Source organism: Engraulis encrasicolus, chromosome 13, assembly GCF_034702125.1.
Source record: "Engraulis encrasicolus isolate BLACKSEA-1 chromosome 13, IST_EnEncr_1.0, whole genome shotgun sequence".
Taxonomy (NCBI): Eukaryota; Metazoa; Chordata; class Actinopteri; order Clupeiformes; family Engraulidae; genus Engraulis; species Engraulis encrasicolus.
In genome coordinates, this window is record NC_085869.1 from 13,500,721 (window position 1) to 13,517,295 (window position 16,575).

The 16,575-nt window shown below is 42.0% G+C and overlaps 1 protein-coding gene across 14 annotated transcripts in view; it reads left to right on the forward strand.

Moving 5' to 3' along the window:
• The window catches only part of mycbp2 (MYC binding protein 2), a 97,909-nt gene that overhangs the window by 7,017 nt on the left and 74,317 nt on the right, over window positions 1-16,575 (forward strand). For 13 of the 14 annotated variants that reach the window (XM_063213084.1, XM_063213085.1, XM_063213086.1 and 10 more), the window contains exons 5-24: window positions 1,260-1,456; window positions 2,310-2,552; window positions 3,452-3,523; window positions 3,902-4,001; window positions 4,767-4,840; window positions 5,127-5,265; window positions 6,022-6,098; window positions 6,726-6,930; window positions 7,132-7,296; window positions 7,689-7,847; window positions 8,305-8,509; window positions 9,446-9,591; window positions 10,358-10,444; window positions 11,239-11,358; window positions 11,751-11,832; window positions 12,569-12,686; window positions 13,353-13,557; window positions 14,683-14,836; window positions 15,276-15,448; window positions 15,921-16,046. In XM_063213084.1, coding sequence (XP_063069154.1) covers window positions 1,260-1,456; window positions 2,310-2,552; window positions 3,452-3,523; window positions 3,902-4,001; window positions 4,767-4,840; window positions 5,127-5,265; window positions 6,022-6,098; window positions 6,726-6,930; window positions 7,132-7,296; window positions 7,689-7,847; window positions 8,305-8,509; window positions 9,446-9,591; window positions 10,358-10,444; window positions 11,239-11,358; window positions 11,751-11,832; window positions 12,569-12,686; window positions 13,353-13,557; window positions 14,683-14,836; window positions 15,276-15,448; window positions 15,921-16,046 — 2,847 coding nt within the window. Of the gene's footprint in view, window positions 1-1,259; window positions 1,457-1,492; window positions 1,603-2,309; window positions 2,553-3,451; window positions 3,524-3,901; window positions 4,002-4,766; window positions 4,841-5,126; window positions 5,266-6,021; window positions 6,099-6,725; window positions 6,931-7,131; window positions 7,297-7,688; window positions 7,848-8,304; window positions 8,510-9,445; window positions 9,592-10,357; window positions 10,445-11,238; window positions 11,359-11,750; window positions 11,833-12,568; window positions 12,687-13,352; window positions 13,558-14,682; window positions 14,837-15,275; window positions 15,449-15,920; window positions 16,047-16,575 lie in introns of those variants that run through there. The other variant, XM_063213099.1, reaches the window with a different exon arrangement.

Sequence of the window (16,575 nt, forward strand, 5' to 3'; positions counted from 1 at the left end):
AGTAACTGCATTGCTGTTTAAAATGAGTTACTATGACTTTAATGCCATATATATCAAAGTCTAAAGTTAACTAAAATGATTGATCTTCAAAAAAGGTGGTAATATAAAGTAACAAAACGATCACATGCCAATAATATCCTAAAAAATACTTATACTGGATTGCAGTATCATTTTAAAGTCAACTGACTCCATTCTGAGCTCTGTGCAGTTACTGCCTTTTTGCTTTGTAGGGCAGTGTTGGTCTGTGTTGTTTCCTGAGAGATCCTTTCCCACTTGACACACACACACACAGACACACCCAGACACACCCAGACACACCCAGACACACACAGACACACACAGACACACACACACACACACACACACACACACACACACCTTTTGAGTTTTAAGAATAAAATACCTGTTTTACATCAGGCAGTGTGACAGTGTAGTAGTGCAAGCCTGACCCTCGCCAGACTTGTAGTTCCGACCTGTATGTCCCTCATCTACAGTATGTAGGCCTGGGAAAGCACACATTGCATTCAGTCTTTTTAAAAGTCATGGCTTCATTTGTCCGGCATTGTTATTGAAACAACAGTTGTATCGGGAGATCCAGAGTGGTATAAAGTATGCAGTAGTACTAGTAGTAGTGATTTTACAAAGCTGAAACATACCACTAGTGTTGTAATTACATTTGTAAGAGTACTTCTATTTTTACTTCATACAACTCTGTGGAGAACTTCCCAATCTAATACATGGGTTCGCCGTGTTTGTAAACACGATGTTCTGAGGAGGGGCAAGACACTGGCAGCCAACCACGTGAGAATTTTTTGACCGACAGCGGTTTCCAACAATCAGAGGTTGAGTTGAGCGCAGCTAGTTTCACACAGTCAGGAGAAAACAGAAATTTAGAACCCATGTATTGACTGGTGTTAATTTAGAGGGCTGGCCCTGCTGTGGCCTAACGGTAGGGCATTGGGTTACTACGCCGACGACACAAGTTCGATTCTGGCCCGGGTCATTTTTGTCAATCCTCCCCGTCTCTCTCTCCCACTCGCTTCCTGTCACCATATCCAACTGTCCTATCAAATAAAGGCAAAAAACCCCCCTAAAATACAAATATATATAAAACAATATTTACAGCCCTTTTCATCAGTAATAAGCGATTTGAAAGGGGACTGGAAATGTTTTGAAAATGCCAGTCGTAAATGTACTTACATCACGATTATGTAACACATGAAAAACAACATGTTTGATGTTTTTTGTTTTTCCAACAGAATCTCTTTTCCACCTCCTGCTGGAGATAACGGTGCGCAGCACTGGGATGAACGACCCGGCGGGGCAGGCCCTCACAGCCCTGTCCTGTGCCTGCCTCTTCAGCCTGGTGGTGGCCTGGGGGGACACAGGCAAGACCCTGCAGGCCGTCTCCACAATACTCACCAACAACGGCAGCCACGCATGCCAGACGATAAAGGTGAGACGAGACGACACGAGCAGGGGAAAAAGAACCTTGGAAGCACATGTGATATGGAAACATACCTCATACATGTGACATAACAGTGTGGTAACGCAGTCATGCACGTCTCTTAAACATTATGTCACGCATGCCAGACGATAAAGGTGAGACGAGCGGGGAAAAAGAAACTTGGAAACGCTTAAGTTGCCGTCGGCGTCATATATGTGACATAACAGTGTCGTAACACAGTCATGCATGTTTCAGAAACATTATGTCAGTGTCAATGACAAACATTATATGACTGTCAATAACTGACATTCGGTTATGGTAAAGACAGCCCAAACGATAATAATTTTTATGTCCATAAAATGTTTGACATTGACATCATGTTTATGACTCTTATGACATTGTTATGTCATCCGTATGACGCTGACGTCAAGTTCAAGTTCAAGTTTATTATAGCCAAATCAACAGTATAACATACAGTTACTAGGAATGTCTTTGATTTGGTCAAGTAAAGTGTAACCGAAACTTGTGTGTGGTCGTAAAAGATATGTTGACTTACAAACTTATCTGTGTATGGTTGGAATTCATTTCAGTAGTGTCTACTTGTTGGAGAGAGCGAGAAACTGACTCCCATTCTTAAATATGGATCTTAAGTTTGGCAGCCTAGTTAAAGAGCAGTCTTTGTACCGTATCCACTATTGCTGGTGCTTTTTGTTTTCTGTGTGTTATGGGTGTCTCCAAGTCATTTGTCTGTGTTGTTTCATGTTGTTTCTTTTTACTTAGGCTGTTAGCACTTTGGTTAGCTACTTTTGTTGCGTTAAAGGTGCATTACAAAAAAGCTTTGACTTGACTTGATGTCTTTCAGGTACCATCCATCCTTAACGCATTGCAAAGGAGTGTACAGGCCGTGCTGGTGGGCAAGATCCAGATCCAGGATTGGTTCGGAAATGGGATTAAACACGCAGCACTCATGAACAAGTGGCATCTAAGGGAGCTGAGTATTGAAGAGGATGAGAACTGCTTGCTGCAGACCGACGGCTCGTTTCTCTATCTGCTCTGCAAGGACGGCCTCTTCAAATTGGGGTCAGGATACAGCGGCACAGTACGGGTAGGTATTTGAAGGGCTTCGTTGCAAGATGACTTGTATCCATTTTGGGAAATTGACATTTTTTTGAATTGGGCATTGCAAAATGCATTTTATATAGGTTCATAGGTTGTATATAGGTTCTCAAAATATTTAAAGGGCAAGAATTCACACATAGATGGAAGGACGTCTGAACAGTCATTTCCAATAATAAAATGCAATGGTAAAAAAAACATTTTTCATTTTGCAACTATTTAACATCATTCAATACCTGTGAAGTGCTTAAGCAATGTGAGTTTGAAAGTTGTAAGCACATTATTTTTTGTTGAACTCTAGAATAGTTGAACTCTGGACCTAGTAACCATACTTCCTGGTGGTCAAATCAGTCTGGCAAGGCAGGCCCTCAAGGCCTTTTCTGTATTATCAGTTGGGCTGGACTGGCCATCGGCAATAGCGGGCATGTCACGGTGGGCCCTGCACCGTTGTGGGCCCCTATTTTCAGAGATGTTTTTTAAAAAAAAGGCCCACCGGTGAACTAATTATGAGGGGCCCCTTTAAGTCAAAAGTTTCCGGGCCCTATTTCTCCCCCAGGCCAGCCCTGCTAGAATGAATCATTGGGTTTCATGCAATGGGGGACAGTGAGTGATCGCCTATCTTTGGCATTTTCGTTTCATCCAAAGGCATTTGACAAATCAGTATGTGAGACTGGCCGGATGAAGCTTTTAAGCCTTGTTTTTTCAGTAGCGAAACCACTACAATGGAAAATCACATTGACATGGCATTAATGTGAGAATATAAGAGTGGGCTGTGTAAACCGTATAGCTAGACTGAAATCAGGTTGGGGACAGCCTTCCAGTTTGGACAGTCTGTTATGGCCATTGTGTATCTGAGAATAATGTTTATTTACCAATGATTGTTTCCAGGGACATGTATATAATTCTACATCACGTGTACGAAACTGGAAGGACAAAAAGTCATGGCTGGGATTTGCTCAGGTAAAGTACTGAACTGACATTGTCATTGCTATTTTTGAAGACATGATTTTAGTAGTGCAGGGTTGGATACTGCAGTTTTATGTGTAGTACTATGTGACTAGCTTTTATTTCTGGAATTCATGCTGCCCATTCATGTTACCTTTTCACAAATACTTAACACCACCATCAATTTCTGAGTATTCATTATGACTAGGAAAATTGCACTTTTCACCCAAATTTGGCAATAGGCAACCCAGTTTCAATGAGCAGTGTAGTTGCAATACCTACTCTGACCAGTGGCCACCACCCCACCCCACACAGTGCACCTTTTAAGACGATACATGGAGCATCATGCGAATGTTTAAACCGTACTCATGATGTTGATTCCTGTTTTGGTAGGATTGCTTGCTATATTGTTGCGATGCGAGTAGCCACAACATGACCGCCGTCAGGATAAACCCAGAGACACTGGAGCAAGAGGGAACGGTCACCATGCCAGGTACTCTATATGTTTTTTGGTTTTTTTTAATATAATTTTTTTGGGGGCGGGGGGGNCAACTTTAGTGAAGAGTAGGACAGGAAATGAGTGGGAGAGAGATGGGGAGAATGAACCTGGGTCAGCCGCATGGCAGGCGAGTGCCCTACCGGATGGCCCCGGCAGGGCCCAGGTACTCTATATGGTTATACTGTAGTCTTTACATTAAAGTAGATTTAACCTTTACTGTTTTTAAGTTTTGACAAAAATGACAGACAAATTATTTCACATCATCAATGCCTGGAATTTGAATTGGAGTTTTTGTAGCCAGGGTGCATTTCATTCGAATTTGGTGTCCATTTTATTATGTATCACTTGTCGAAAGTTAAAGGGCCTGTTCACATGACAACGATAATGATAGGAAAACATGTAGCATTTCTACAGGTATGCTTACTGTGCACATGGTCATGGCGTTTTTCGGGGGTTGAAAATGCAGAAAACAACTAACAAAACAAAACAAAACACCCTCCAGAGTGGACAGCTTGAAAACGCTCCAGGCTATCGTAGCCATGTGAACGGTTGAAAACGCGGAAGTGTGCCCATACAAACTATGTCACAAGGACGACCTTGCGTGCTATTAGAATGGTGTTCTGAGGCTTGCACATTTTCAATTGTTCTTTAGTTGATGAGTTTTGATTAAACACATTTTTTCCTTGTGACTTTTTTTTCATCTAATCCTGCATTAAGATCACCAAGTTATGCTCTTGCTTTTATTTATTTTTAACCTAGGTGTGCAGACAGATGGACAAAACCTTGTCTTCACTGATGGAGAGCATATCAATCAGATTGCTGCCTCAAAAGATGTGAGTGTCACTTCTCATTAATTATTTTATTCAACAGTTTATCATGCTGTACTGTTAGCATTGTGTATTTTGTTAAGTCCAATGTGTTTAATTAAAATACTGGTTCCAAAGGAATTTTGTCCTGACCATTAACAATGCAAACATTGTTAATGGTCAGGACAAAATTCCTTTGGAACCAGTATATTCATTTTGAATCCTGAATTTCAGACAGGTTGGAAATATGGTTGAGATTTGCATTTGTCCATCTGCCAATCTGTTTGTTTATTTTGTGTTAATGGGAAAACAGGACGGTTTTGTGGTGCGAATTTATGCTGTAAGTCCAGATGTAGCTCTGCAACAAGAACTGCAGCTCAAGCTGGCAAGAAAGTGTCTCTATGCCTGCGGAATCTCCCTCTTCGACCTCGAGAAGGAGCTTCACATCATCAGTAAGTACCACCTCTGCAAGTATTATATACAGGGCTCTAAATTAACTTTCTTCATCACCAGACAAAATGGCAGGTAAGTGTTAATTTTACTGGCAAAACGCACATTCGCCAATGGGTGAAAGTGGCTAGTAAGTTGGTCTTTTCTACCAGACAAATTGAAATTTCACCAGCATTTGGCTGGTGTTAATTTAGAGCCCTGATTACATAAAACATTTCAGCGCAGACTAAGACATTTCAAATGGGTCATTCCATATGAAATCAGACACTTACAGTAAAGGGATATGGCATGCCTAGGTCAAATTGAGGGTACACAGTCCCCATAGTCCCTAGATTTAAATAAGTGGGTGAAAGCAGTGGATTCTGGAAAGCATCTTGCCCAGGGAGTGTACACATTTATGTAGAACTGCAACTGGCTGTCATTAATGCCTTGGGTGTCCACACTTTGATTAGTCAAAAGTTAAGAATATATTTTGAATTATTCCTTCCATAACTTTGAATTGTGCTAAATGTAATTTATTGTAATACATTGTCCATTAATCATTCCACAGATACTTTTTGCAACATCAAATTACTTATGTAATTAACGTACTTCACTTAGATGCATTACTTTCCATGAACAATTATACAAACTGCAATGGAAACTGAAACCGAATAAGCTGAATTATAAGGAAAAATCGTATGGCGGGGGGAAAGTGTGGTGACCTTTGAGTAGTACTGTGTATTCTGATTATTCTCTTGATCATTGTGTTCTTTCAGGCACAGGGTTTGATGAGGAGGCAGCCCTGCTGGGAGCAGGCAGAGAGTTTGCATTGATGAAGACTGCATCAGGAAAGGTACGTTCACACACTGAAGCACCATTTAGCTTTTTTTTTAGATATTATGAAAAAAGTTAAAGGTGCACTGTGTAGGATTTTTAGTTGTTTATTCCATGGTCCGCCATTTTGAATTTCCAGAAATAGCCATTTTTAGCTGCAAAAATAACTACTTGGGCCATACTAGAAAATATTAGTTTATTTCTTAGTAAACCTTCATGAAAAGATCAAATTACGCAATAGGCTGTCCAATTTCAATCAGCAGCATAGTTGCAGTACCTTTTTTGACCATTTCCTGCACAGAACCAATGGGGGTCAAAGTTGACTTGGCAACAAGATGAAATTAAGTCAAGAAGTTTCAGGTCAATACAGAAGTGTAATGATAAATTATTGCTATTATTATTATTATTATTATTATTATTATTATTATTATTATTATTATTAACTCTGAGAGCTGCCCTTTCGGTAGTTCCATCTCATGTCTTGGGCTGGCAACTGACAGACAAATTGTGGAACAAACGTGATTACTCCTGATCTAGTTATTAGACAAAGGTTGCCTACAAAAAATATGATATTGTTTTTCCCAATCTTTCGCAAAACTGTCTGTCTTCTTCAATACCATGTACTGTACTTTTGGGTCTTGAACAGGTCTACTACACGGGGAAATACCAGAGCCTTGGTATCAAACAAGGAGGCCCGTCAGCTGGCAAATGGGTCGAGTTGCCAATCACCAAGTCACCTAAAATCGTGCAGTTCTCTGTCGGCCATGATGGTTCCCATGCTCTCTTGGTAGCGGAAGATGGTAGTGTTTTCTTCACTGGACTGGCCAGCAAGGGCGAGGATGGAGAAACAAGTATGGGGCTCTTCTGAAATGTTATTCTGGCTGTTGAAATTGTTTGTAATGCCAAGCGGATGAGACACTGAAGGGCCAAACCGTGCACTTTGTAGTAAAAGCATGAAAATTGTTACACATATATCTTTCTTGACATGCTGATTAATATTAGCGTTGGAGGTTCATCTTGGTTCATTCATGGTTGTGTTTTGAAATTCAAAGCCAAGAGTCGAAGGCAGCCAAAGCCGTACAAGCCCAAGAAGATGATGAAGCTGGACAGCAAGACGGCCGTCTACACCGCCTGCAACAACGGCAGCAGCAGCATCATCACCAAGGAAGGCGAACTTTACATGTTTGGGAAGGATGCTATCTACAGCGACAGTACCTGTAAGTGACAGAGCTCTGAGTAGTTGCAGGGTTTAAAATGTCTGTTTCAGCTTCTTCAGTTGAGAAGTGATCGATCTACTACCTTGTATTGAGTCAGATGTTAGTGACTTGTGCGTGTGCGTGCGTGCGTGTGTGTGTGTAGGGGGATTAGGCTTTATGCCACCACTTTAGTATTATTTTATTTGTAAAATTCTCCGTCTATTAAATTGTGCGTGGTGGGATGGTGGGGTTGGTGGTGAACTGTATGCCACTTGAGTCAGGCCTTGTGTGTTTCTTGATATGTTCTCTTGTGTTTTATTTGTGTGAATTGTCAGACTCTCTGTGCCCAAAACAAATTTCTCTCCAGAAGAAACAATAAAGGCTCATCCTATTATATCCTCTTCTTTTTTTAGGCCAGGTAGCCGACCTCAAAGGCCATTTGCTCACTCAGGTAGCTATGGGCAAGGCTAACACGTGTGTTCTCACCAAAAGTGGAGAGGTGTGGACATTTGGAGTGAACAACAAGGGTCAGTGTGGCAGAGACACAGGAGCCATAACCCAGGCTGGTAAAGGTAAGAGAGCCTGTTTGAAAGTCCCTTTTTTGAAGTTTGTTTTTACTCTGAATTATAATGTTGGCTGTTGGAAGAGTGGTGTTTTGCATTACACTGGTTTAAATGTTGCTAATTATTCTCGTTTGTAATAACACCATGAAAAAAAAACAGCCAAAACTAAGCAAGATGGCATATGAACGTATGCTGTGTACCAGTTTGGGACTAGTTGCTTGAGTGAAAGTGAAAGCCCACCTTAGTCAGTAACCTTTAAAATGTGCTGACTGAGATTTTACTTGACTTGAACTATTTCCATGTGTGATTGAAGTCTTTGGAGTAGAGAACATGGAAGAAGTACTCTTGTTGTGTGTAATGCCTTTGTGTCTTCTTCTGTATTTACGTATGTATGTATGCTACTTGACACCTTAATTTCCCTCGGGATCAATAAATGACACTCTACCCTACTCTACTCTGCTTGAAGTCTTTGGCGTGGAGAACATGGCCACGGCGATGGACGAGGACCTGGAGGATGAACTGGAGGAGAAGGAGGAGAAGTCGGTCATGTGCCAGCCGGGCATGCACAAGTGGAAGCTGGACCAGTGCATGGTGTGCACGGTGTGCGGAGACTGCACCGGGTATGGAGCCAGCTGCGTCAGCAGTGGCCGACCCGACCGCGTTCCTGGAGGGTGAGTTGCACTTTGTGGTGGCGTTTTTATATTTGGGTACCTAATAAATAAGAGCAGAACAAGCTGTTGTTGGGATACCTTTTGCAATGCTAATATCACAAGTTAGAAGTTATAGTTTTATTTTACACTAAGCCCTGCTTTTTAGGTAGTTTGATAATAGAGTGGTGTAGATAGAAGGAGATGGCATTTGGGGCTGATTCAAGTATTTTATGTTAGTGCTCATGGACATGTTTATATGACGTTTTTATATCCGAATTGATAATTCAGAATTAAGTAGTTCAGTCGAGTTTACATAGCACTTTCATTTAATTCTGTGTTGTGAAGTGTTTACATGATGTTTTCAAAGCGGAATTAAATTTCACTCAGAGTTGACAGAACATGGTGTATGCAGTGGCAGTGTAATCAAAGAGGTTGGATATAATAAGAGGAATCAAAACACGCCCACTCAATGCAAAAGCGTGTGCTCAAAATTCGGTCTCTTAAGGGGGCGTTGTCCCTCCTTCTTCTTCTCTTTTCATGGTGTTTGCACAAGACGTGCGCTACCGCCATCTACAGCGCTAAGGGGACTCCATTTATTCTCAAACTCAAGACTCTGAAGGTCTCCTAATCGAAAGTCTAATAATGGGGCGTTCACCCGACGTAAAGTGGATACCAGAAAAGAACCCGCCTGCTTTATCTCCCTCTCATATACGATTCTCTTGTGTAATGTTTTGGAGTTATTAGATCACAGGGTTGCAGGCCCAATCCCCACCCTGACCAATGACCAATCCCTTCCTCCCTCCATGGCTTAAGTGCCCTTGAGCAAGGCACCTAACCCCACACTGCTCCAGGGACTGTAACCAACAACCTGTAATATCTGTAAGTGGCATTGGATAAAAAGCGGTCCGCTAAGTGTAATGTATTGTAATGTATATTTTTTTGTGGACTACCTTCCAGCATCTGTGGCTGTGGTTCTGGTGAGTCGGGCTGTTCAGCTTGCGGTTGCTGTAAAGCGTGTGCCCGGGAGCTGGACGGACAGGAGGCCAGACAGAGAGGCATCTTCGATGCGGTGAAGGAGATGATTCCATTGGACCTGCTTTTAGGTAATTGTTTTTTTTTTTTTTTTTTTTTTTTTTTTAAATTTAAGGTCATCCACAATAAAAGACAAGAAAGCTCCTGCACACTGCTCACATTGGCAGAGATTATTTGCAGCAAGCAAGGGGAACTCGTACACCGTAATGCCGAATGCAATAGTAAACTTTTATTGCTTTATGGAAAAACAAAAGAAAGTGCTACCCAAGTGCAGTGCAGACGTTTCGTTCACTGTCAGACCATCATCAGTGTGGCACGGTGTAGTTAATCCACTGGAACCTACTCACCTATCAGGCACCAAGTCCAAATAAAAGGCTTACTTGCAACGTTTTGGTCTATTGATCTTCTTCAAGCCATACAATGGTTGACGGAGGTCGATAGGCCAATACAACGCAAGTATACGCTACAAATGTAAACAGTGTGCGGAATCCTTCTTGTCTAACGTTGGTGACCCAGGGGTTCCACTTCTACACACCTAGCCTAAGGAGGTGTGCAAGAATTCTACAAAACTGAAGGTCATCCACAATTACCATCTGTTATCACTCCATAGTTGCATTTGGTCACAACATTTTTTGTTTGATCATAGTACACATTTGAAATAAGACTCTGTTTCAGCCTTTTGGTCAGTGTACCTGAAAATCACTCTGTTCCATTTTCCTTTATTTCAATGGTTTGCTCATGCATCGCAATGCAATAGATTTTGTCATGGATTTTTCGGCCATTTGTGACATTTTCTCTTTCATTCATTTTATCTGTCCCCTTCCCTTCTCTCCGCAGGTGTGAATATTGAGGAACACATCCAGATAAGGCAAGAAGAGAAGAGGCAACGCATCAACAGACGCCATCGATTGGAGGAAAGTCGAGGTACTGCACTTCTGTCCATCATACTAATACACCCAGTTCTGCATTATATGCTCATTAAACCTGTAGGCCTACTTGTATATTATTTATGTTTCACAACAGAGTGTATGATTCGTTTTCCACACTGGTTTGGTTAATAGCTTGTGTGTGAAATGGAAAAAAATAATCTAAGAGGTAATAATAATCTTAAATAAAATATAATATTTCAAAGCAAAATTACAGCATATTGTACAAAATGAAAGAAAATAAGAAAATTATAATTTAGACAAAAAAGCACATGTAAGGGTCTCAGGGTGTTTCTACCCTGCACCACCAATGGGGTACCAGTAGGACGTGTACTGTTTAACCCATTTTGTCCTAAGCCCTTTTTTGGGAAAGAGTGTCCTCTGCCAATTAAATCCTAAATATGTCAGCCTCCGAAGCACATACAAACATGGAATAAGTTGCATTTAAAAGCTAGGACCCTCATTATGCATTAGAATGAGTTCATTCAGCTCTAACATACCCAGTTTTTTTAATAAAACCACTCAACTCTCAAGAGCCTGTATGCAGCGTATATCATTCCAGGACACAATGGGTTAATCACCTATAATGGCTATACAATAGATGTCCAGTCAATACATTTTGCGGTATCTTATTGGGCGAGGCGCGTTCTACGGGCATTCTACGCAACGCTAGGCAGGAAACTTTGTGATGCCAGTGTATACAGTAGGTAGGAAATTGATCATCAACAATATGTCTGTCTGTCTGTCTGTCTGTCTGTGTTTGGCTGTTTTGTCTGTGTAAATGCTAAGCAGATGGAAGTAGTGAGCGGGCCGACAAAGATGCCAGTAAGATCACAACGTACCCTCCCGGGGCAGTACGCTTTGACTGTGAACTGCGTGCTGTCCAGGTCTGCTGCGGGTTCCACCACTCCGGTAAGTTTATAACAGTGAAATGTTCTGAGACACAAACACACACACACACACACACACACACACACACACACACACACACACACACACACAGACACACACTTTTGAACCATTGAAGAGCTTTTCCAGAGAGTCCAATAGATTGTAATCTATTTATTATTTATTAGAATGTTGTGATGAACTGTGTTAAATGCAGCACTTAGATCAGGTGATACGAAGACAGCAGTTTTCCCCCTTGTCTGTATTGAGTCGTATGTCTCCTAAAACTTTTATTAAAGCCGTTTTAGTACTTTTTGTGTCTAGGTATGCCATAAAGTCAATACGTTCTACTGCAGTACATGCAGTATTAGAGATTGTGCCATACTATATTATGACCTTTACTTTTTTTTCTCCAGTGGTGCTGATGGAAAACGGAGATGTTTACACGTTCGGCTATGGTCAGCATGGGCAGCTTGGCCATGGCGACGTGAATTCCAGGTAATGTTGGATTTTTCAAATGTAGAGCCAGAAAGAGACGGAGTGAAGTTGACTGTAAATAGACTAGAGCAAGTCGGCACATTTTAACCTTTTGAACAGTAGAATCGAAACTGTCCAATAAGCTGTGAATCAAAGCTATCTGGGCAGATTTTAAATGTCAAAGTAATCTATGTCTTTGAGAAGTGACTCTTGCCAAACCTGTAGTTCCACACAGGATCACGAGCATCTGATCTAAAGTGTTTGTTAGCTTCAAATATTGATTGTGTCCATCCAGCCATGAAGAATGCCAAAATCAAAATCATCGGCCAAAATCATCAGCCATTTTATTTAATTAATTAATTATTTAAAAAATACCACGATAATACAGTAAACTGTATCACATTATTATAACAATATGCAAACTTCTGTCCTCCCTTGCTCCTGCTTGTGACCTCATGATGATGTCACTGGCGACAGAAAATTAATTCAACATCTTGCAAAAGCACAATTCTAATGTCATTTGCAATTGGCATGGTGAATGAAAAACAGTCCCCTAAAAGTTGTTGTGGCTAGGCTGACAGCCGGGAAACTTAATTGTTTCCTCCACTGAGGTGGCCCAGTAGGCGGAGCGAGGCCACAAGCACAAGTGGAAGACGGGAGTCTGCATATTGGAATGCACCCAGTAACTGTGAGCTTAACATTTTGTGACTCCCCCATTACAGTCATCATTATAACATTGTGGTTTTCATGGTTTCAGAGGGTCTCCCACCTTAGTGCAGGCTCTGCCTGGGACGAGTGTTCAAGTGACGGCAGGAAGCAACCACACCGCTGTGTTACTTACGGACGGACAAGTCTTCACTTTCGGGAGCTTCTCGGTACGTTGGTCTCACATAGAATAAAATGTGTATTTATATAACACTATGTCAGAACTATAACGATGACTCAAAGTGCTTTGCACACACACACACACACACACACACACACACACACACACACACACACACACACACACACACACACACACACACACACACACACACACACACACACACACACACACACACACACACACACACACACACACACACACACACACACACACACACACACACACACACATTCACATACCAGGGCTGGAGGCTGCCGTACAGCCCCCCACACACACACACACTCTCACACACACACACACACACACACACACACACACACACACACACACACACACACACACACACACACACACACACACACACACACACACACACACAGAGTAATAGTAGTCCTAAAAAACAGAATTGCCTGGATGTGATTTTACCATGGCCTAATTTCTTAATGTCAAGACCTGCTACCGTTTTAATCATCTTAACATTATGTCAATGTCCCATTCAGCATTTTGATGTTTCCAGTGTATATTAGTCTGAGGTTAACGCCCCATCATTACAATGGCCAATCACACGTGCATGCATTAACTAATAAAACTGTTGCTAAAAACCAATACTGTGTGTACATGTGTGTGTGTCTTTTTTACGTGCTATCCACAGAAAGGACAACTTGGTCGCCCAATTTTGGACATGCCATACTGGAATGCCAAGCCTTCCCCCATGCCCAACATCGGTGCCAAGTATGGCCGCAAAGCAACGTGGATAGGGGCCAGCGGGGACCAGACCTTCCTCAGGATTGACGAGGCGCTCATCAATTCCCACGTCCTCGCCACTTCAGAGGTCTTTGCCAGCAAGCACATCATTGGTAATGTTTTCTTCACCTTATGTCTTTTTATATATATATTTTTTTTTTCGGGGCTTTTGTGCCTTTATTGATAGGAAAGTGGAGATTATGACAGGAAGTGTGTGTGCGGAGAGAGATGGGGAGGGATCTGTAAATGACCCGGGCCAGAATCGAACCGGGGTCGCTGGCGTCGTAACCCAGTGCCCTACCGTTAGGCCACGGCAGGGTCTTCACCTTATGTCTTGATGAGAAAGAGAAAGTGAGTGTGTGTACGGGGGCACTGGTAAATTGATTCTCTCTGGCTGTTGGAGCTCCTTGCGTGCAGACAAGCTGTCGTGCTCAGAAGGGCCATTACTCTGCCTGTTTTTTTATGACCAGTCACGAGTACTCATAAGAGCGGTGGATTTATAAGGCATTACAAGCTATAAATCCACAGGGCCACATTTTTCTATCACCACTATTGGAGGGCCACCATACCACAGATCTGACGGCACCTCGCAGAGTGCTAGGTGCAGTTAGATGGTCACTGACTGCCCTTACTGTTTGGAAGGAAGAGGAGGGTTCTCTATCAGCCAACAGTATAATTACAACAAATTAATTACAATGAATTTCACTAGTGCTTGAAAAAAATCTTAAAACTATTTTTTAAGTTATGTTTTATCTACGGGCCACATTGCGTGAGGAGACGGGTCGCATGTGGCCCCCCAGGCCTCCAGTTGCCCAGCCCTGAGCTAGATGAACAGTTATTCATACCGGTAACTGTTGAGATGATGAATCTTTTTTTTTTTTTTCTTAGTATGTTTTGGGGGCTTTTTGGGCCTTTATTATGACAGGATAGTGTGAGAGGAGACAGGAAATGAGCTGTAGAGAGAGATGGGGCAGGGCTGGGAAATGACCCTGTCCGGACTCATACCGGGGTCCCCAAGGGCATGCAAGCACAAATGCGGGGGACTTAGGGGGCTGCACCACACCGCTCCCCGATATGATGAATCATGAAGCCACTTGGTTTTGCCGCTGCATTTGTAAGCGGGCTGTAGGGCTGTGATGATACACTCAACTCATGATAAAAATGAGGATGATTTGACGCTTGGAAGTTTTTTTTACATTGTCCTGGTCTTTCTTTTGAAAAATTTTCCTCTGTTGCAGGTTTGGTGCCAACCTCAGCCACGGAGCCGCCTCCTTTTAAATGCCTGCTGATTAACAAAGTGGATGGCAGCTGCCGAACCTTCAGCGATTCAGAGCAAGAAGACCTGCAAGGATTTGGACTCTGCCTAGATCCAGTTTATGACGTCATCTGGAGGTTTGCCTGATTCATTTTTTTTAAGGGGTGCACTGTGTAGAATGTGGCCAGAATGGGTACTGCAACTATGCTGCTCATTGAAACTGTGCTGCCTATTACCAAATTCGATCTTTTCATGACTATTATTTACTAAATAATAAACCAATATTTGCTAGCATAGCCAAATTACTGTAAGTTTTGCAGCTAAAAATGTCTATTTCTGGAAATTTAAAATGGCGAACCATGGAGAAGGTCCCCCTTTTCATGTATGAAAAATGCAATTTTCTCAGTCATAACGAATACTTAGAATTTGATTTGTGGTGGTTATTTATTCATGAAAATCTAACATTTGTGAATGGGCAGCATGAATTCTGGAAACAAACTGTAACGGCAGTATTGATTTATTCTCCAATAATCTCTTTTTGTATCTGAAATGTAATGCCTGTCTCATCTGTTTTAGGTTATTGCCTGCCACACGGGAGATATGGTGCTACAATGCCGTTATTGCTGACGCTCGTATGCCGACAACATCCGACATCCAGGGGCGTTGCAGCATCCTCAGCCCCGAGCTGGCGTTGCCTTCAGGGCCACATGCCACCACCACGCGTTCCCATGGGGCTCTGCACATCCTAGGTATGAAAAGAGTGAACATGAGAGTTTTTCGGTGAAACACAGTATGAAGAGTTTCGTTTCGAACCATTTTTTTTACTTCGCGTATTATTATTGGAAATGACTGTGCAGACATCCTACATTACATTGCATTTGGCAGACACTTTTTATACCAAAGCAATTTACACTTGTAGATACAGGGGTTGGACAGTGGCTACGTTTACTTGAGGTTTTAAAATTAATAACTCAGAATTGAATAGTTCCGTCGAGTTTACTTTGGTCTTTCATGTAATTTCCGAATCGTTAATTGTGTTTACATGACATTTTCAAAGCGGAATTAAGCTTTATTCAGAATTTAAGTGAGATAATTCTGAATTGAATGTCTCATGTAAACATAGCAATTGAAGGAAGAGCATAAAGATGTGATATATAAATACGTGATTTGTGGTGTCTTTACAGGCCTATATACTTGTAGTGATTTGCCGTGTCTTTACAGGGTGCCTGGACACATTGGCTGCTCTGCAGGAGCTGAAGATTGGGGTGGCCTGCTCGGAGGAGGAAACCCAGTCCGTGATGAAAGTCTACTCCAAAGAGGACTACAGCGTTGTAAACCGCTTTGAAAGTGAGGAACATGTTCTGAACTGCTTTTTATTACCTACGCCAAGGAGTATGTTTTCGGTTGCGTTGCTCTGTTTGTCTGTCAGCGGGGTAACTCAAAAAGTTATGCACGGATATGGATGAAACTTTGGGGAGTTACCAAAGGAAATTGGAAATTACAAAAGGAACAAGTGATTAAATTTGGTGGTGATACGGATCACGATCCGGATCCAGGAATTCTTAAAAATATTCGTCACCATTGCGAGATTGAATATTGACATTCCAATTTCTAACTCCACAAAAACAAGGCATAGAGACTTGCAGAAAAAAATCCATGGCGGAGGTCTGCACTCTCTGAGTGCATTTCTAGTTTCTTCATAAGAGTAAGAGTATGCACATTCCACCTCTCTGAGGCCAGGTGCAGGGCAAAGGCGCATCTGATAGTGGAAAGAGTAGAAGTCTGTAGCTCCGCTTTGAAAATGTATTCAGGTCATACAATGTTTCGACCCAACAGGGTCTTCATCAGGCACATGCCTGATGAAGGCCCTGTTGGG